General features: G+C 35.3%; 1 protein-coding gene and 1 pseudogene across 1 annotated transcript in view; both read left to right on the forward strand.

Moving 5' to 3' along the window:
* The first annotated feature begins 6,451 nt into the window (after nucleotides 1-6,451).
* LOC111626488 (carnitine O-palmitoyltransferase 1, liver isoform-like) overlaps nucleotides 6,452-23,349 on the forward strand; it is a 50,178-nt gene continuing 33,280 nt past the window's right edge. The window contains exons 1-3 of the mRNA XM_023369868.1: nucleotides 6,452-6,465; nucleotides 7,084-7,215; nucleotides 19,279-19,333. Coding sequence (XP_023225636.1) covers nucleotides 6,452-6,465; nucleotides 7,084-7,215; nucleotides 19,279-19,333 — 201 coding nt within the window. The remainder of the gene's footprint in view (nucleotides 6,466-7,083; nucleotides 7,216-19,278; nucleotides 19,334-23,349) is intronic.
* On the forward strand, nucleotides 11,353-13,028 carry LOC111626482 (annotated as a pseudogene).

Genomic DNA, 23,349 nt, shown 5'->3' on the forward strand with positions numbered 1-23,349 from the left:
CTTAATGAACCACCCTGTTGTATTAATTGCCACAGAAACAACAAAGACGTACCCAACAACAAGAAACAGCCGACAAACCATGGGGCATTACATCCAAATTGCCCAATCACAAAAAGACTAAAAGAAGCAGCAATCAAGAGGACCGATTATGGGTTGTAACGACACAAGGATGAATACCCAGATATCAACTTCAACACAGCATTCTCAATTGAATGACCACACTTTAAATATACTACAAATTAACACTCAGAGATGTAAGGCGGCATGCTCTCAGTTAATACATACAGCCAACGAGAAAAATATTGACTTAATTACCATTCAGGAACCCTACTATATCAATAATAACATTGTAAGATTCGGAAGGTGGAAGGTGATCTCTGGAAATAAAAACTCAAGACCTAAAAGTGGCATAATCTGCTGCAATCCACACCTCGATATTGCCAAGATCTCGCAGTTGTGTACAAACAGACTCACCACCATAATCCTTCAACTTGCAGAACCTATTATAATTATAAGCGCCTACTTTCCACCGGATGACGATGACGAGGAATGTGTCAGAGAACTCTCCAACGTTATTAGGAAACTTAGAAATCAGAAAATAATGATAATGGGTGACCTGAATGGAAAGTCACCAGTATGGTATCACGAAAAAGAAGATAAAAGGGGCAGAATGATTACCGAGATGATGGATGAACTTAGCCTAATTTCCACTAACATGACGACGCACCCAACGTTCTACACTCCTTTTGCAAAAGGTTGGACGGATGTGTGCCTTGTTACTGACAACTTGTCCCATGAAATTGAAAACTGTGAGACCCTTCTTATACCATCTGCAAGTGACCATCGTTTTATTTTCACTCAATTAAAGCACGACAACTTTACAATAAATACTATGAAGAATTCCTTTCAAATTAAGCAGACCAACTGGTCACTCTTTAGGCAAGAGTTTGCAGAGAATTGGCATAACTACGATTTTCCATCTATAAACAATCATGAGGACATGGACAGGTATGCAAGATTTTTTACAGACGCTTTGACTGCAGCAGGAGAGAGAGCTCTTCGTTATAAACAGGTACCACCGAGGAAAACACAATGGTGGGATGATTCCTTAAACAATAAAAGAAAAGAGGTTAATAGAATGAGGAAGAAATACACAAGGGCTAAAAATACCAATGAGGAACAAATCTATAAAATCAGATACAAAACTATTCTGAAGCAGTATAAAAAACTTATTAACAAGACTCGCACGGACTCTTGGAGAAGATTCTGTACGGAATCCAACAAGAATGGTCCATGGGACCTTCCTTATAACTTAGTGATTAAAAAACGGAAAAAACCCTTCATCCCGGATATCACAGACTCAGACAGTGATACCGACATAATCACGGACATCGGAAACAACATCACTCAAATACTGGACTATCACTTTCCGGAGGATAGACAAGACACCGATACTATGAAACAAAAGACCACCAGAAGAAATCTCCAAAGACCTTATAACAACAAGAACGACAGAATATTTACATTTAGGGAAGTGGAGAGGGCCATTAAATCCATGGCAAACAAGAAGACACCGGGCATTGATGGGATAACAACAGAAATGCTCAAGGAAGCCTTTAAGGAAATACCCATTGCCTTTGTACATATTCTGAATAAATGTCTCACTACAGGATACTTTCCAAATGACTGGAAAATTGCAGATATAAGACTCATTCCTAAAATTGACAACCCCAGAAAACCGGAGAATTACAGACCCATAAGCCTGCTGCCCACAATGGGTAAGCTTCTTGATGGCCTTATGATGGAACGAATAAATTGGCATCTCTTTAATACTAACCAGCTAAACGACAATCAGTTCGGTTTCAGACCCGGAAAATCAACAATTGAGGCAGCACTAAGAACCAAAAAAGTGATACATGAGGGCTGGAATGATAATAAACATACTTTATTAGTAAAAATTGACTTTCACAAAGCTTTTGACCACTTGTGGTGGCCGAGCATTTTAAACAGATTACGTAAGACAAACTGCCCAGCAAATATTTTCTATCTTGCACAGGACTACTTGAATAACAGAGTGATTAAATATAAGGCCAATAGCTTCACCATCACCAGGCACACTAATAAGGGTTGCCCCCAGGGCTCGCGAAGCGGCCCTGGACTCTGGAATCTGGTTTGTGATGATCTGCTTAAACTAATGGAAGGGAATCAAAATACCACCACTCAAGCTTTCGCAGATGACCTCCTGTTGATGGTGACACATCAAAATGTTGACAAACTAGAGGCAATCACAAACAACCAATTGGAAAAAATTTTTGACTGGAGTCGTGAAAATAAACTCCCAATTAATTATGAGAAAACAATCGCTATGGTATGCACCCGGAGGAACAAACGCAATAGATTAAAACGGCCTCCTAGAATTTTTATAAACAGGAATAAGATAAAGATGGAACAGGAAATAAACTACCTGGGTATAGTGTTTGATGACAAATTAAATTGGCATACGCATGTCCGTGTTGTATGCAGACATATGGAACAAAAAGCGAATGCTCTAAATTGGATAACTGCAAAAGCATGGGGCCTCAACTATACTAACACTAAATCCATCTATGAAGCGGCTGTGGAACCTGCAATGCTTTATGCGGTGCAGGTATGGAAGGAGGCACTTAATAATACTCATATGAGAAGGAAGTTAACGTCTGTCCAGAGAAAATTTACCATAAAAATTTGCAAAGCATACAACACCGCCCCTACTAATGCTTTACTGGTTATGGCTGACCTCCTACCGATCCATCTTAAGGCCAAATATCTAATTTGGAGTTGGCATCTAACTACAGCAGAGAATCAGATTGGTCATCACATCCCGGAAGAGGACAATATCTACACTGACATAAATAAGAATAACACTATCATTGATGTAAACAAAAAAGACTACGGCATAGATAGAAAGCTTAAGAAAAACGAATACCTCAAGCACCCAGCGGAAGAATTAAATTACAACATTCAATGGGATGAAAAAAACGATGAAGAAATTAAAGCGGCATGGAAGATATACACAGACGGTTCAAGGAATGCTAACGGAACTGGTGCAGGTTTAACAGTTATAAACTCGAAGAATAGAACAACATATCAGTGCTATTACAAGTTAGCACCGCATTGTACCAACTCCCAAGCAGAGTTACTTGCAATTTTAAAGGCTATTCAACACATTGACAATAACATTGACAAATTTAAAGGAAGCATTTATATATTGACCGACAGCAAAACTTCTCTATATAGTCTTAACAACATGAACCGACCAACTACCTTAACAAAAAAACTACTTGAGGCCGCTAAGATTTTAGGCTCCAAAAGGCAGATAACCTTTGCCTGGATACGAGGCCATAGCGGGAATGATGGCAATGATACCGCAGACAAGCTGGCCAAATTAGGTGCCAATGCTAACATCAAGCCTTCTTTCACTGGCACTCCGGAGGTTACTCTAAAAAAGTATCTGCTCTCGATCATTAACACAATATGGCAGAGTGAATGGAAGACTGCAGATACAGGAAGAAACTGCTTCCAATTTATTCCATCGGTCACAATTCGTAAGCAAGCTAAACATTACAGGCCAAACAAACTCACCACCCAGGTAATTCTAGGCCATGGGAACTTCCCAGCCTACTTGCATAGATTCAACCTAAGGGAAGATAATAAGTGTGACTGTAACAACATTGACATTGGCGACGCCGTACACTTTGCCTTCAATTGTACTAAATACGATAATCAACGTTCTGAACTTTTACATAACTATCTTCTAAAGAACCCAAGTTGGCCACCAACTGCAGAGAACATCTTTAAGGATAAAAAGCTTTGGAAAACTTTTGAAGACTATATTCACAAGACCGATGCACTAAAAGAAAAATTTAATAGAAAGGACGACGAACAGAACTTAGAAGAAGAAAACAACACGGATGACTATACATCAGATGATGAATCTTTCTAATTGGGGAACGCCACGGCCCCCCTTTACCACGTTGCTCCACTCTCGGTTCCATTGTTGTAAACAACTCTATGTTTTGATGTTACCAGGAGCAACCATCTTGGACTCTATTTTTATGTCAAAGCGACCGGAAGTCTGCAATGTATATATTGTAAATAGTTTTTTACATTTTGATTTTTCTGTACTTACCTTTTATACTCATTTGTACTCAATTTTATTTTTTTATTTTTTGCTTGTCCTTTTATCCCAATTATTGCCGATGCAGGCGCTCTCTGGTCCCACGCCTTCCCTTCAAGCTATCCTTTCATACTTTATTTCATACTTCACACCCCATGCTTTCCCTTCTTTCCATTTTCAACAGGGCATAAGTCTGTGGCAAACAGACAGCCCTCTTAACTCTTTATTAGAATGTAGAATTTGAAGCACTACTACCCTTAAGCCAAAGTACATGTACTCAATCAAAACATATAAAACTTATATACTTGGATAATTTAAATCAAATGTGTAATGAGATACAATACACTGAAATTGTAAACACACTGAAAAGTCTAACATTGGCTTTCAATCTACTGCATTGTGAAATAAATGTTGTGAATATCATGAAAGTCGTGTGATGTTCTAGTTCTAATTATAGCTGAACTTGATTATAATGACATTCAAAGGACCATCTTATTTATGTCATTATAACTGGGCTTAAGTTATAGCTGGGTTCTAATGTTTCTGAGCTAAGCATGTAAAAATACAGTATGACAACTGTATGCATTAATGCACTTATACTTTATTACACTACACATTATACATTACACATTCATTGCTTTTAATGCTTAAAAACGTCAGTAATTTTGCTTTGAGTCTTTGGCATTTTTCAATACATGTTATTTAAATCATTCTGGAGATGGGAAAAGAATAGCAAATATCATGTCTTCTGTTTGGGAAGAAGGTTTGAAGAATCAAGTTTTTTTTTAAGTGGAAATTGTTTCATTTAGCATAGGAACAGGTTTCAAATTTACAAACTCTTTATAGTTATCATAACCATTTTCCATATCATCATAATTGCTAGCTTCCTCTTGCACTTCCACTAAGATATCAGCATCAGAGTTTGTTGCACTGGTTATAATGTCATTGTTTGAATATATTGTTGCATCTCCCTCTGCATTTGAGATAATTTCAGTATTGATCTCATCGTACCATTCAGGTTCTTTGGAGTCCAAGCTTGTAGCTGCNATGCAACAGTTAAATCTCGAACACGCGTGCCACCTTCATATTTCTCAACAATCTCTTTTTTCAGTTCCATTGTCATTTTTTTATTTTTCTGTTGCCTTTTTGCAATTCATGATTAATAAAAATAATAAAATGTTACTTACAAATTAAAATCAGAAGAAATTTAACAAAGTTATAAACCGTGGCATCGCGAACGTCTAATCTGGTCTAGTACACCGATAGTGCTACTTGTTCATAGATGGCGCTTATAATTGAATTAAGTCGTATACCGAACAAAAGTCGTATACCGAGCAAAATTTGTTTCGTCCAAACAGGACGTATTCCGAATTGGACGTATTCTAAAGTAGACGTATACCGAGGTTCCACTGTATATATATATATATATATACATATATATAAACAGCTTACAGATTATCAGGTGATTGTATCTTGTTTCTTGTGTGCATTTATGAAGTCTGCCATGATCTAGTATTGCACTATAGAAGTTTTGGCAACTTCAATTTTTATTCTCCATGTTAAGAAAATTATACAGTGGTACCTCGGTATACGTCTGCTTTAGAATACGTCCAGTTCGGAATACGTCCTGTTTGGACGAAACAAATTTTGCTCGGTATACGACTTAATTCAATTATATGCGCCATCTATGAACGAGTAGCACTATCGGTGTACTAGATCAGACTAGATGTTTGTGATGCCACAGTTTATAACTTTGTTAAATTTCTTCTGATTTTAATTTGTAAGTAAAATTTTATTATTTTTATTCATCGTGAATTGCAAAAAGGCAAATGAAAAGCAACAGAAAACTAAAAAAATTACTAGAATCACAATGGAACTGAAAAAAGAGATTGTTGAGAAATATGAAGGTGGCACGCATGTTCGAGATTTAACTGTTGCCTACCGTATTCCGAGAAGGACGATATTGACAATCGCGAAAAATAAAAACATTATTAAATCTGCTAATGTTGCGAAAGGGGTTAAATCAATTTCTAAACAGAGATTGAAGACATTAGATCATGTTGAGAAATTGCTTTTACTTTGGATAACTGAAAAACAGTGTGCTGGAGACAGTGTATCGGAAGCAATTATTTGCGAGAAAGCTAAAATGATACACGCTGATCTCGTGAAAAATCAAGCAGGAACTAGCCAGGAAAGTGAAGTGTTTAAAGCCAGCCTTTTTTTTTTTTTTTTTGTTACATGAGAATGGATTAATCAATTTTACATTACTTCTTATGGGAAAGGTTGGTTCGGTATATGTCCTATTCAGTGTAAGTCCAAACATCAGGAACGGATTAAGATCGTATTCTGAGTTTCCACTGTATTTATAAAAATAGATGAAACTCCACTTAAGATTAACTGCTGTGACTCCGCATGGTGCTATTGTCACATGATTAAAATGGGAAGAAATGATTCTCCTTGCCAATTGGTTGATTTCCATTATTGGTGACACACATATGATGTTTCAATTTGTGTGTTCATCTGAAAGTGAATGATTGTGTATAGTCTAACAAGAATGGTAAAGGTGTAGTTGAGTATCACTGTAGGTGATACATTTGTTAGAAGTGATTGTTGATGTTAAGTAGCCGAAACCTTTCCACAGCAACAACTGTTGTGTTCAGTATCACCTCCCTGGAGTCAAAAAAATTTTCTCAAAGAGCTGTATATAGCTCTGGATAGTAAATTGTGGACCTTAGATAATCAAAAACATGTTTTTTATTTATTTTTTTTATCTAAGGAAAGAAATTCAAGAATAATTTTCATTTTTTTTTAATTTAAAAAATACCTATTCAAAGCATTATAAGTATAATATGTATTTAAAATATTAATTTTAACATTTTAATTAAAAACAGAACTTTTAAAAAACATGCTTAACTTTTATTTTCAAGGGCAGCTTGTTTGACATATAATATTTTGACATTTAAAAGACTAATTGATAGAGAAGAATTACCTCCTTTCGTATTAAGGAATACAGTACCAACATGTATGGCCCAATATGAACGATTATTTTCTACAGTAAGGTAAGATATTTCTGTTGATATTTATTTACTCAACTATTGTAAATAAATTGTAAGATAAAACTTATAATAATAATAGACAAAATGTTTATTACCGTAGAATTATTATTACTTTCCCAGCTGTTATACGTAACAGAGGGAAAGTATATCAATTGGTCAAAAAATGATCTCCCTCCAGATTTTTACATTTTTGGACTCTGGGGGCCATGAAACATTGAGAAATGCAAAAATATTCTGGGGTTTATCTATATGTATGGATGTTAGTATGTGGGGAAAGTGTAATATATGTTGATGATTTAGATAAACATTAAATGTAATGTAATATATGTTGACGATTTAAACAAAGGAAATGTAATCGAGTAGGTGCCGAGGTGGTGAGACGGAAAGGGAGTGAGAGAGCTCGAAGTAACCAACTGGATGTAGAAGTGTTGAGTTGTATTAATAAAGAGTTATTCATACCATATTATCTGGTCAGTTGAGTCGTTTATAATACATGATGGCAGCATAGGGAAAAATGTATCAGATCCCAGCGCCAGAAATTTTTAATTTTCGTCCCGAAGTTTGGAGAACATGGATAGGGCATTTTGAACGATTTTGAACAGCGTCTGGGCTCCATAATAAAGAGTTAACTGACCAGGTAAATTCTTTCATATATTTAATGGGGCAGAAAGCCGAGGAAGTTTTGGCGTCATTTAGTCTCCCAGAAGAGGATAGAAATGACTATTCAAAAGTTAAGGCGGCATTCGAAAAATACTTCGTCCCAACTAAAAATGTTATATACGAAAGATATAAATTCTATTCTCGGTTTCAAGAAGAAGGAGAAACAGTGGAGAATTTCGTGACTTCATTATATAGTCTGGTTAAAACGTGTGATTTTCCTGCTTCGTTTCAAGACGAAATGATTAGGGATAGAATAGTTTGCGGCATTAGAGACAAAAAGGTTTCGGAATGTTTGCAACTTGAAACGGAACTAACTCTGGAGAAAGCAATAAACACTGCGAGACAGGCTGAAACAGTGAAAAAGCAACAAGAAGCTTTTAAGAACAATTCCGGGAATAAAATATATGCATTATGCAAAACTGCAGGTAGGAAGAATGTAATTTCGAAGCTGGGAGCTACCAACGATTTGTTTACTGGAAACAAAACTGTAAATTCCTGTTATTGGTGTGGAAAACTGGTGAAACATACTAAATTCAATTGCCCTGCACGTAAGGCGATCTGTAATAAGTGAAAAAAAGTAGGTCATTATGCAAAGGTCTGTAAAGCTAAAGTGAGTATAAATGAAATAGGAGAACCTAATCAAAGTTCATTTCTAGGACATGTTAAAGGGTCAAGTAATATAAACAATAGCGTTAAGAAACAGCTTAACCAGTGGAATGCGAACATTTTTGTGGGAGACATTCCTTTAAACTTTAAGATTGACATGGGCAGATGTCAGTTATACCACACGAGACATATAACAGAGTACTATCTCGTGTTAAATTACAAGAAACGAATAGATCTATACACAGCCCTGGTAAAAAAACTCTGGATGTTGTGGGAGTGTTTAAGGAAAAGCTAAGAAATAAGAGATTCCACATCCAAGAAGACATATATGTTATAGATAAACTAGAACACTCCTTGTTGAGCGGTAAAGCAAGTGAACAGTTAAATCTTGTGAAAAGAATACAGGCAGTGGTGATATTCGAAATATTTAACAAAGGGTTCGCTAACAGAAAATTTTTCCTTAACAATTTTTTTTTTTTTGCTCAAATGGTGCATTAGCAACATTAGCACAAAAACTGACCTTAAGATACCCATATAAATAAAAAAGATGCGTTCACAAAATTAAGTCAGTTAAAATTTAACATTGTTTATGTTAGAGCTATAGTTTTTTTTATAAATAATAAAAAAGTGTTCAAAATGGTTTATTTTGTATATATTTTATTACGGCACGTGTTCCGCAGCCATCTTGTATTTTCTCGCACGCGTGGGATTGTGGGATCTCTCTTTATGACTGGATTTAGTTTCAAGAACTTTCTTGAGTCAGTCGCGATTGAACCTCGTTTCAGTCGAGATTGAAACGGTCGAGGGAGGTCGTACCCAGAGTCAGTTCTACCATAGGGCGAACGGAGCAGTTGCTTTAGGCGCTAAGTCCTAGGGGGTGCCTGAGTGGTAAAGAAAATTAAAGGGTATAAATTAGGGGCAACCAAGAAGGGCGCCATAATAGGATCTCGCTCCATCCTAAAGCTTGCCTCGGGCCGGCACTGGTCGTACCAAGGCGAACGTGGTATAATGCTCTAGTTTAGTAGTGTTACAGAGTATAATACCTATATTTTAATATATTTTTTAAAAGAAACAAAACCACTGAGAAATGTTGTGTGTGTTTAACAAGGTTCGAAAAACTTTGAAAATGTTAACAACGGGTTCGTCCGAACCTGTGTGAACCCGCTGAATATCATCACTGATTATACTGTTTTTGTGGCAATCTCGGAACAAGAGTAATCCAAGTCCAGTTTTGATATAATAGCCATAGCATGAGGAGTTTGCTTAAAAGCAACNTTTTTAAAAGAAACAAAACCACTGAGAAATGTTGTGTGTGTTTAACAAGGTTCGAAACACTTTGAAAATAACGAAAACACTTTTTAACAACGGGTTCGGAAAACTTTGAAAATGTTAACAACGGGTTCGGCTGAACCTGTGCGAACCCGCTGAATATCACCACTGAATACAGGAACTAAACTCTACTTTCGATCCATTTAAAGAATTCCCCAATCTATTTCAGGGGATTGGAAAAGTACAGAAACCCTATCACATTAAACTTAAACCGGAAGCAAAGTCTTACGCTTTGGCAGTTCCTCAAAGTACCATTGCCCTTGAGAGATAAGCTCAAGAAAACTCTGGATGAGATGGTAAATAAGGGAATAATCGAGGCAGTAGACGAACCTGCAGAATGGTGTGCTCCAATGGTTTTGGTTCCGAAGAAATCAGGTGAAATAAGAATTTGCATTGATCTATCTAAATTGAATGAGAGCATTGAGAGAGAATACTTTCCAATGGCGTCGGTCGACTATACACTCAGCCAATTTCATAATGCAAAAATCTTTAGTATTATTGATGCTAATGCAGGGTTTTGGCAGATTGCATTGGATCCTGAATCATCTTACTTGACAACATTTATAACACTCTTTGGGCAGTTCAGATTTAAACAGTTGCCGTTTGGAATTAAGTCGGCGCCTGAAATATTTCAGAAAAAAATACATGAAACAATACCAGAGGGCCCTGGAATTGTAGGACTAATGGATGAATTTGTGATATTTGGGGCCACAGAAGAAGAACATGATAAACATTTGCATGAAGTTCTTTGTACACTTCAAAATGCAGGATGGACTTTAAATGCTGAAAAATGTCAGTTCAGAACAAAAGAAGTCAAGTTTCTCGGACATGTAATCTCGCATGAAGGTATAAAACCGGATCTCAAGAAAACAGAAGCAATAGCGAAGCTCCCAAGACCTAGCTCTGTCACAGAGCTGAAAAGATTTTTGGGCATGAGTGGATTCCTAAACAAATTCATACCAAGGATGGCTGATGTTGCAAACCCTCTGTACAAACTGTTAAAGAGCAACGTAGAATGGTTATGGGGGCCAGCACAGGAAACATCGTTCCAAGAGATCAAGAATCAGCTATGTCAAACTCCAGGATTATCAAGGTATGATCCAAAGAAAGAAACATATATTTCCTGTGACGCATCATCTTACGGTCTTGGCGCTGTGTTGTATCAGAGTAAAAGTGGTCATATGTCTCCAATTTGCTACGCATCTAGGACATTGTCGGATACCGAGAAACGGTATGCGCAAATTGAGAAGGAGGCTTTGGCAATTGTTTGGGCTTGCGAGAGATTCCACGACTACATAATGGGCAAAGTCATGAATATTGAAACAGACCACAAACTGCTGATACCAATTTTCATGTCAAAGGTTTTGGACAGTCTAACTCCAACACTGCAACGAATGAAGCTACGAATGATGAGATACGATTATAGCATCGTGTACAAACATTCTACATTCTAATAAAGAGTTAAGAGGGCTGTCTGTTTGCCACAGACTTATGCCCTGTTGAAAATGGAAAGAAGGGAAAGCATGGGGTGTGAAGTATGAAATAAAGTACGAAAGGATAGCTTGAAGGGAAGGCATGGGACCAGAGAGCGCCTGCATCGGCAATTATTGGGATAAAAGGACAAGCATAAAATATAAAATAAAAAATTGAATACAAATGAGTATAAAAGGTAAGTACAGAAAAAACAAAATGTAAAAAACTATTTACAATATATATATTGCAGACTTTCAGTCGCTGTACAAACAGGGAAAGCATCTTATAATTGCAGATGCATTATCCCGTAACCCCATACCCGAACAGGAAAATGAAGAATTGACCGAGGAGATTGAGGCTTACGTTCAAAATATTATCGACACCTTTCCTGCATCTGATAAACGGTTATCGGAAATCGTGTATTTACAAGAGAGAGATCCAATTTGCAAAACATTGATGAGATACTGCGAAGAGGGTTGGCCGAAGAAAAACGAAATACCCGAGAAAATACGAAGATATTGGGAGCACAAAAACTCAATTACTCTCCAAAATAAGATTTTATTTAAAGATGCCAGGATTGTAATTCCAGAAAAGCTTCAAGGAGAAATATTGAACAGGTTACATGAAGGCCATCTTGGAATAACAAAGTGTCAAGCCCGAGCTCGAGAGTCTGTTTGGTGGCCAGGCTTATCAGCAAACATTGAGAAATTGATTGCGAACTGCTCAATATGCATCCAATACCAAAAGTATCATAAAGAGCCTCTTATCCCAAGCGAATTTCCTGAGAGACCTTGGCAAATTGTAGGGGTAGATCTTCTAAAACTAAAAAGCCATTGGTATCTCATAATGGCTGACTACTTTTCAAGATATTTTGAAAGTTGGAGGAATTGTCATCGTCGTCAGTAATTAACCACATGAAATCAATTTTCGCAAGACATGGAATTCCAGAAATGACAATGGCATCCAATTTTCCCAGGTTGTAGACTCGGAATACCGTAAATTTGCAGAAAAGTATAAATTTTCAAGTATAACTTCTAGTCCAAGATACCCTCAAAGCAATGGATTCATTGAATCAATGGTCAAAAATTTCAAAAGTCATTACTTGAAATCTGAGTCGCAGGATCATTATTTGATGCTTCTAGCAATGAGACCTACACCATTAGAGAATGGCTATAGTCCAGCAGAACTGCTAATGAGCCGAAGATTGAGAACACCCCTGCCATCAAATAATCACCAGTTGATACCTCATTTGATTGATTTTGCTTCAGTAAGAAAGAAGGAAAAGGGGAAGGCAGATAAACAGAAAACCTATTTTGATCGATGCCACGGTGTAAAAACTCGTCCACGTTTGAAGATAGGACAGCCAGTCTGGGTGTCAGATATGCGAACATATGGAAAGGTGAAGGAGGCTTACCATACTCCACAATCTTACATTATCGAAACTCCGAGAGGCACATTCCGCAGGAACAGAATACATTTACACCCATCGTCTATTCCCCAGACAGTCTCCTAGGAAGACGAACCGCAGATCGTCGATGAGGAGAAATCGACTGGATCATCCAACCAGAATACTCCCGAGGAAGAAACTCCCAGGACGGAAAATGGAACAGAATCCTGGAATAAGGAACTTTATGAACCAATGCTAGAAATCAAACAAAACTCTCCACCAGGTGAAGAGGACCTTCCTAAAACCCGTAGTGGCAGACCTATACGAATCCCAAGATGGTATCTGGATTACCAGCAGTAAAAGAGAAGGGGTGATGTAATATATGTTGATGATTTAGATAAACATTAAATGTAATGTAATATATGTTGACGATTTAAACAAAGGAAATGTAATCGAGTAGGTGCGGAGGTGGCAAGACGGAAAGGGAGCAAGAGAGCTCGAAGTAACCAACTGGATGTAGAAGTGTTGAGTTGTATTAATAAAGAGTTATTCGTACCATATTATCTGGTCAGTTGAGTCATTTATAATACAGAAAACACAATTTTGTTTACCCTGTTTGAAGCGTAATAAATCCTGAGTTTTTTGTTGAAAATTTCTGAAATTTTGTAGCGAGGTTTGTTTATTAGGAGGATTGATGCTATTAAGTTTTGGTGACTAAAGATTGAGGCAGTAAGGAGATAAAGGGGGTCATGTGTATCTCGAGTAGGATTGGACTTAATGACAATTTTACTCGTAATTAGCATTTACAATTTTTTATAAAGCTCATCCCTACCCTCATAATTAATATTTTTACCATTTTATAATAGTTAAAAATATAACAAGTTTTTAAAATAAAATATTATGTTAGCATTTAGTGGCACCACCTGTTAGGAAAGTTTAAGCAACTCATTGCTGGATTTTTTATTTTTACTGTGTATTTTTCTTGGACAATGTCTTGTGTCATATCTCACAGATGGGCCCACATTCCAAGCCTGTGAGACCAGTATAAAACCTTAAATAGTTTGGAGAAATTTCTTGACTATATGAAAAGTTGCCAGAACAGTAGCTTTTTCTAAAGATCTATATAAATTTGAGTAAATATCCGTTTCCTAAGATTTTATTGTCTTTAGGTCTTTAGGCTTTTATGTAATGAATGTGAGATAACTTGTGGCAGAGAGATCTATCGGTATGGTATGGACTTTATTTTCCATAGACATTTTATTTTTTGACAGAGTTCAGTATATTTACTTATTTTTTCTGAATAGCTATTTTGTAGATTATGTGTATTTGAAATATCAGTGTCAATGACATAGGTAGTTTTGTTCACTTTGCCAATGAGGATAATATCTGGTCTATTGTGATGGATTGTTTTATTGTTATATTGTTTTTGTTGATTATATCCTTCAGTGCCCACCTTTGAGGCAGTAATGCTGGCTAATTCGCTGCTTCTAAAAGAGGGCTTTAACATCCAACAGGTGCTTGATATACGTGATGCCCTCACCTTTGTCACCGAGCACAATTACTTCCATTTCAACCAAAAGATCTATTTACAAAAATAAGGGGTCCCCATGGGTTCCCCTTTATCCGCTATCCTAGCGGAACTTGTTATGAGAGAGATTGAGCACAGAATGTTCAATTCCCCGCTTGCCATCCATTACCCGAGGCTGTATTTGCGTTATGTTGACGACATCCTCATAGCGTGGGAAGACACAGAGGAGTCGTTCCTCATCTTTATGCAACAACTCGCAAGTATATATCCTTCCATCAATTTCACTTGGGAGAAAGAAAGCGATGAGGAAGTAGCGTTCTTAGACTTGCGTATACATAAATTTTCGTAAGGACTACAATTCTCGGTCCATCACAAATCTAGCATAGCTCTGCACGTTATACCAGCAGAGGCCTTTCAGCCTTCTCGATATGTTAATACTGCCATTGCCTCCCTTGTCAGAAGGGCTTATTTACTGTCGTCTACGCAGGAGCTGATAAACGTTGAGTTAGATATTGTCAATTTGGCGGTACGCGCTGCTGGCTTTTCATGTGCAAAGTTTACGCATGTGATCAATAAGGTAAAGAAACACTGTTTCCAAGTACTACTTTATGCAGCAAGAGAGAGTCTTCAAAGGTACAAATAGCGTTTCGTTGCCTTACCTTGGACCCCTATCTTTACACATCTGCAGAATCTTTAAGCAGCACAACCTTGTACTACCTTTAACCCCACTTCCAAGCCTATGCAAACTTATTTGTAATGATAGAGACAAATTTTCCACTCTTGAGAAATTGGGGGTCTATGCTGTACCTTTGGAAAATCAGGCAACGGGAGTAAACACAAGATATATCGGGGCCACCACTAGAATGCTTTCCAGCCGCCTTGATGCGCACCAAGATGATGTTAGGAGTAGCGTTCTTACATCTTACACCACCGAGCTTGCAAGGAAGGTACTTGAGCAGGGTTACAACCCGCTATGGTCCCAAGCGGTTATTCTCAAGAGCTGCAAGGATCGAAAAACTGTATTTATATGGGAATCTCTCCTTACTGCCACCTTGGACACTTGCAACACCTCTACGCTCGAGCTGCCTAGTGTATGAGTCACGCTTTATAAGTGTTTAAGCGAGTATTAGCAGTCTCTAGTATGCATGTAGCATGAGCTTGGCTCAGCGCATGCGCCAGCTCGCATTTCATGGAGCTGTCTGCTCGTTTGGTTTTCGAATTATGTTTAAATATTTACTTTGTGTTCTTAACGGCTTTAACATAATTTCAACTTATCTTATGCGTTCTATTCTGCATTAGATTATTTTTGTTTACAATTTTTTGGTAAATATCTGTATTCACCTGAGGACGATGACAATAAGTTCGTTGAAAGTGCTAGCGATAAAAAACGCATGTAACGCTGAACTCAGTGTATTTGTTTTCGTTATTATATATTAATTTGGCGTGTTAGTCGTCCTGTTGATTACTGGATTGTTTTATCTATTATAACTGCTCTGTCAAAATATATAGTATATTATAGTGAATTACAATTAATTTAGAACTGGATGTAATATAAAATAACAACACAAAAACCACGAAAATCAGGAAAACTCATTTTGCTAAAATAAAACAAACATTTGAAATTTTTAGAATGTCATCATCAAGTTTATGTAGAATGGAGTGCAAAACAGAAGATAGAATACAATTTTAAAGTTAAAGAACATTATATGATTGGATGAAATATATTACATTATGGACCTAATGATAACATAACTTGATTTTGACATTTTTAAAATGTCATCAATGTTTTCAACAATTTAAAAAAGTTTGTGTTTTCATTAGTTTTAGTAAGTATAATTTGTGCTGGATATTTCTAATATATTTACATGCATTGGACTTAATCAATCCAATTTTACATATTACATGTTTAATGTTCACTTTATTTTAGTAAAGTGAGTTTTTGCTAGATTTTAGTAGTTTGTGTTGTTACTGTGCTTTTTTTTTGTGCTGTTGTTTATGTATATATCTGTGTTTAAGAATTTCCTAACTATATGACATGTTCTTGGAAATATTGCCTAATATTGCTTATGTATATGACCTGGAACAATATTTATGCTTATTGATTTAAACATAGGTTTTGCATTTAGCTCAGTTGTTAGTTTAGATATCCTTTGCTTAATGTGGTTTTAGTTAATGCAGGATTTGATTAACACACAAAATTAATTGTGGCAGTCCTGTGATATGTAAATATTTAAATAACTGGTTATGACAACAAATAAAATATTTACAAATAAAATTTTATTCAAATTGACACTGGAATTCTTACAAACTACAACAACACAACTCATGATGTTAGCTGAGGATTGTGCTCCAGGAAAACTCAGCGTGATACAAAAATATTAAACTAAAAACACAAAAATGCATACAAAGGATTCTAAACAACATAAAAGGCTTAATCTATTGTGAGGATGAAACAGTAAATAATTAAAACTAACTAATAATTATCTAAATACAGAAATAGACCTTAGCAATAGAGAGTGAATGTCAGGATAGAAGAATAGTTGATAGAGAACAAAGGGGTACCTCAATACTTTGTTTGCTGAAGTTTGTTGAATAATAGGTGTTCATTTTTTTTAGGTCCTTTCACTCTTATAAATACAGTCCACAAACCCATTGGATGACCGGTTCTCTTGAAAAAAGAATGGCATTTTCCCAACATTGACATAGATCCCCCTTTGGTAAAGAAGAAACAGTTTTAAAATGGTAGAAGGAAACAAAGAACAAAAAGTACAGGGAAAGAGAAACAAACAAACTTTGGTATACCGCCACAATCCTTTTATATATATGGCAGAAGTTTTAATTAATGTGGCTTTAATAGCTGGTTTTACTTACCATAGATATGTTTTTCTCAGCAAATAAGGTGTTTGTAAATTTTCTATTTTTGTGCTGAGGGTGATTTCTGATTTAGGGTATGTTCTACTTGGCAGCGTCCAGTGACCACGGGCATGAATGCACTTCCAAGCAGAGCAGACTAACTGGTTCAAGCAAATGTGCGTGCTTGGAGTAACCATGTTTAATGTGCAGTGACCATCAGATAACACTTCTACATGTGTGTGCTGGAAGCAGCTACCAAGCAAGTTTGATTGCTACTTCCACTGCTTATGCTTCCAAAGAAGAAAATGACTATTCTGTAGATGAATAAAAAAAGATTGAAATGTGTGTATATGTTACATATACTTTAATTAATAATCTATACTAATATTATAAAGAGGTAATGTTTGTAAGTATGTAAGTTTGTATGCAGCAGGTAATCTCCGAAATTACTCATCCGATTTCAAAAATTCTTTCACCAATATTTAGAATGAAACTTCAGGGTGGACGTAGGCTGTATATTATTCTGTTAAACATTCATATAAATTAAAAGATATAATCTAGGTTAAGGCTTTTATGTCCAACAGATGGCGCTACGAGTATGACGCCCTAAGTTTGCTTTTCTGTGAGGCATTATGCTTTTCTGTGAAAATGAACTAAAGCAGATCATCTTCTATCTATTTATATAAATAAAAATGTAATGTTCGTTTGTTCCTACCGATTCCTTTGAAATTTTGACACAACGCTGCATTTGAATAAGCACGTGTTTTTATATAATATACATGTCAAAATTCCCCTCACTGAAGGGAGATGGTTAGGATTAAGGCTTAGGGTAAAGAACTCTGCTTCTATTTATACTATTTTAGATGCGAGTTTTTGATTGCATTTTAATAGGGTACGTCAAGAGAATGTACACTACGAAGAAATTTTTCGAAAAATTCCCCCCACAGGGGAAGTGTTATAAATTTATAATACATACATTTTGAGCCACAACAACGCATGGTGGGGTCTGCTAGTTTTTACATAATTTAATAATTTCTGATTTTGTAATTGCAACGTTTTAAAAATAAAACTTTTTTTTAAAATTATTCTATGAAGATTTTTTATATCTGTTGTGTATTTAGTTAGCTATAACATTTACCAATCAAATTTACCATTTTAATTCTTGTCATAATTTCCATAGCAAGCATTCAACAAAGTAGTCTCATTGCCATTTTGTAGACGTGTCCACTCTGGACAGAGGTTGCTCGTGAGTTGGAAGTGTGTACAAAGATTCTTTCCACTTGTGGTTGCTGGACACTGCCATGCAGGACATACCCTTAGATATTCAGTTTAATTACAATAGTTGTGAAATTTGACACATTACTGCTAATGTGATATTGTATTTTTTGTTTACAAGCTTATTTTAAAAATTTACTTCACATTTTATTTGTATAAAATCAAATTGAAATGTTTGCAGATAAAAAACATACATAACATGCTTGATATGCATTTTAAGTTTCGGAAAGGATATAACACTATACAAACAGTAAAAAATACTCATAGAAGAAGCTCCTAAATGTTGGACATGTAAAGTGTGGTTTTGAATTTTTCTTTGTTTTTTTTTTTTCTTCTGTTTGAATATCACAAATCAACTTTTATTTGATGAAGTGTCACTGCCAATAAAGCTAAATGATTGCCATATTATATTGACCTATATTACTATTACAATGAATAATTATTAAATTTAGCAAGAGATGGTGTATAATGCCTATCTCTAGTGCCAAATTACTTAGCATTTAATTATTAGTAATAGTAGTGATATAGTCTGATATAATCTTGCAGGCTTTAATACATAACTATTGGGTTTTAGATGTTGATATCTGCCAAATAAAAATTTTAGATAGTCATTGTTTATAAATTTCAAACAGTAAGCAGAAGACACTACTAGCAAATTGAAAATTATGGAATGATTTGCAAACTATCAAATCATTCTATAAGTAGTAAGTAAATCATAGTATCATCAGTAAGGTGTGCTAACACCTTACTGATGATGCTATGATTTACCAAATTCAGCAAATTTTTTAATTTGCTGAATTTACGAAGTTCCTTTGTTAACTTAAAACACAATATACAAAAAATATTAATTTGTTTCTGTAAAAAAGTTTTAAAATCATTAATATATCATTTAAATATAAAATGATCATGTTAAATCTTGTAGATCACTTGTGATTATTTTCTTTTTTATTCTTAGAATACCAGGTGAAGACATTGATGAATTACATCATTTTGAATCTGCCAAATCAAAAGTAATTATATTTCAAGTGATATTTTATTATTTCATTTAAGATATCAAATTCAAATTTTTATAAAAGAAAAGGTAATTAATGAGATTAAGTATTTAAAATTTATACAGTTTTCAATATGGTGTTGTAATGCATTTTATTATTTTTTTTTGTTTTATAATATAGATTCTTTGTAGGGGATATTTACATTATTTTTATTAAAATATAATTTTGTAGTAAAGATTCACAAATCATGACACCATTTTTTTGATATAAATTGAAAGAGTATGCTAAATTTGTTGACTTGAATTTAAATCTTTAAAAATTCTTTAGATTAGAGATGGGTGAATATCCACTTTTCTTGAATTCAAATATTAACCAAATTTTGAATATTCAAATATCTCAAATACTTGAATACTTGAATACCATGAATACAGAGTACACTTAATTACTTTATATAACTTACTTAGTTAATAATTTTGTTTAATACTTATTATTTATTTATTTTTATATACAGCAGTGTCTGCTTATAATGAATCTGTACAGACTGCCTGAACTGGTTTGTTATAACCAATGTCTGTAATATCAGATAAGAAATAAAACAGTCATATTTTAAAAAAACTAAAGTTAAATGTTTCAAAGATAAAATGTAACAAATTAATATGTGGGAATCCAGAGTTGAGAAAATGTGTTTCTCACTCTTGTTCAGCTCAAATCGGAAAGATTGCCCACAGGCCACTAGGATGGGTTTTTAGTAATGTGTAAACTGGGGAACAGGAAGTTTGTATGATCTTCCTGTCAGTTTTTTCTGACTTCAGCCTAATTATAGCATTAGGCATGCTAATGAACAAATTTAACTACTTTTCTGAGAGGGAAGGATTGTACAGCCATGATAAGACTTTGGCTATGAGTTGAGATCAATAATGAGACCATTTAAAGAAACAAAACAATATTTAATGAGGACAAAATAAAATAAACTTACAGGTATACAAGGAGAGTCTAAATCCCTATCTACTTGTGTGTGTGTGCGAGAGAGAGAGAGTTTAGAACAACTTAGATATACTACCTCGCTAGTAGATCTTGATTCATGTCTTCTAAAGTCAGTGAGGTGGTGAAATTCAGTGGTGGACGATGGTCGAGGAGGAGGACAATGAGTGAAGGAGCTGACTTCTTACTACTGGACACAAGTCAAAATTTCAGATAACTCCCTGAATCAGGGGAAATTGCCCTTTTTATTGTCACTTTCATCCAATAGAAATCATGGATTTATGGCCACTGACAGGATATACAGAGGGGTTAGATACACAGATGGTTGTCAAAGTTCGAGATAAGAACTTGGGAAGGAAAGTACAATTTCCCCTTTTAACATTAACAAATGACACATCTGCCACTTTTAGGAAAACAACATATAGAAGATTTATATATTTTCTCATGCTAATTGAATAAAGATTTGGAAAAAGAAAAATTTTGCTATCTTTTAAAACATTTCTATTTTCTCTCCATCAAAAGATGAAGGAAACATTCTTGAATGCAGTCCAGATTATTTCTGTTTTCTGGATTGATTTATTAAACTCTACATTTTATTATTCAATTGTATAATATCTGTTTTGATTCTCACAAATACGTAGGAAGTTGCCCATTGAAACATCAAATAGCTATTCACCACACCAACGTACAAAAAATTTGCATACACAGAACCAATTTATGGTGTGGCAACATCAAAAAATATTGAAAAAACGAACGTTTTCAAATCCCTTCCAGGCTCTGAATCAGGTTCTAATGGCTTTTTAGATCAGAAATTCAATTACTGAATGCCGTTCAACTAAGAGTTTGTTCTTGAGTTCAAAATGATTTACAAAAAATTTTACATCATGTATGCGTGACGGGTCTGCCCGCCTGGATACAACGAGCGGCTAGAGCGTGCTGTGAATCAACTCTTGCCAGACCATCGACAAAAGCATCTTCTCTTAAAAATTTATGCACGTTGATTCACAGCATGCTCTAGCTGCTCGTTGTATCCAGGCAGGCAGACTCGTCGTGCATGCGCAACATAAAATTTTTTGTAAATCGTTTCAAACTCAAGAACAAACTCTTAGTTGAATGGCATTCGTTCATCAAATTTCAGATCTAAAAAAAGCATTAGAACCTGATGCAGAGCCCGGAAGGGGTTCGAAAACATTTGTTTTTTTTTCAATATTCTTTGATGTTACCACACCGTAAATTGGTTCCATGTATGCAAATTCATTGAAACACAATATACACATGCATGATTACTTAAAAAAAAATGTTATTTTTTATTTGTTGATTTTTGTTAGTTGTATAGTGTTCTGTAATATATAGTTCTACTTCAGCAAAACTATTTAAAATATTTACTGGAGTATTGTGTATTTGTAAGAACTTTCAAATAACAAGTGTTTTGCAAAACTTCAGAAATTCGCATTATTGGAATGTTGACACCATCTGTGTGTGTTGTATTATCATCTTCATCTTCACTAATTTCATTATTTTTGGGAGACACTGAAGCTATAATATCATCATCAAAAGTTCCCTACTAATAATATTGTCATCAACCCTGACATATTCTTCAAAATCGTAGTCAGAAAATGCATCTGATAACTGCGGAGGAAGCACATCTTGAACACCTTTTGTTTCATCATTTGTAAGTTTACTTTTTAAAAGTTTGTTGATCAAAATGTCACCACTTGAATCAAACTCTTCTTCATTATATTAAAAAGCTTTTTGCCTATATTATTTAATTACAAAAAATTACTTAGTTACTTAAGACTAATGAACAGGGTTTGGTTAAATAGGCTGGGTGTGTAGACAAGGGAATTCGATCCCGGTCCTTATTTCTAATCCCGGGATTTCGGGATTATACTTAGTCGATCCCGGGATTATTTCGGTATTGAGGGTTAATAAAAAATAAGAAAATCTTACAGAAATCAACAAATCAAAATTTAGACAAAAATCAACATATTTTACAGTATACACCTAGCTAATTTAATCACTCTAACTAATCAGACTCAGAGTCAGACTAACCAGACTTAAAATCACTCAGTCTTCATGTTAAATTTATTCTTTTTTAAGCATCACTGAGATCTCTTTAAACTCACATAAATTGAAAAAACCTTTATGTAACAAACTATGCAAATAAACGTTGAAAATTAACAAAAATCTCTCTTAACATCGACTAAATAGACTACTTTCATATAGCAACCTAGTAAGTAGGTAGTAAGATAAGTTTCTTAGCAAAAAGTATTTAAAAATAATATTAATCAGTCACATTTTTCTTAAATATAAAGAAAACTAATCTAATAGGAACATTCTAATTTGAATTGCGAAAATATGATCTGAGAAATAACAACGCATCCTGTGTCTCATCACCAAGTCTGCTTCTCAATTTGTTGCACATATATGCAGCTGCTGAGAAAACGCGTTTAGGTTTGATGGAAGTTGGAGGAATCGTTAGTAAATACTTATAAGCCCGTTCTAGTTATAGCTTCGAGGACACGGGGAGGTTGGAAGAAAACAGTCCGGTCGACACAGATCGGGATTGTAGGAGTAAAGGCTACAATCCCGATTGTTTCGATCATTGTAAGCATGCCTTTCTAAAAATAAACACGTTAATTTTGTAAATTCGGTCTCTGTGTGAGTCTCTCAGCATCCAGCAAACCACTACTCCCAAACGTAAAAAGACTTTCTCGCATCATCCTGACAGATCACGGGCAAGGCGGGGGTCGTAACCTTTTCACCTAAGGTCGACCCCCCTAAGCGAGAGGCGTCGGGTCTATATTAACCACACTGGCAAAACAAGATGGCTGACACATTGACAGGTAAAACGCACTGAGTAGTGCTCTCGACTGCGCCAGAAAATCGATTGGCGCCCGCGAAAATTCAAAAATACAAAAATGAAGTATATTACCAAGTAACCCAGTGAGAACTGCTTGCCTATCATTTTAGTTGAAAATACAAGAAGTTTTATTCCAAGCAAGCATCGCAAGCCCGCTAGGTTAATTTCTGCTGCTTGCTTGGAATAAAAT

The sequence above is a fragment of the Centruroides sculpturatus genome, unplaced genomic scaffold, assembly GCF_000671375.1.
Source record: "Centruroides sculpturatus isolate CEXI.00-Female unplaced genomic scaffold, Cexi_2.0 scaffold318, whole genome shotgun sequence".
Classification (NCBI taxonomy): Eukaryota; Metazoa; Arthropoda; class Arachnida; order Scorpiones; family Buthidae; genus Centruroides; species Centruroides sculpturatus.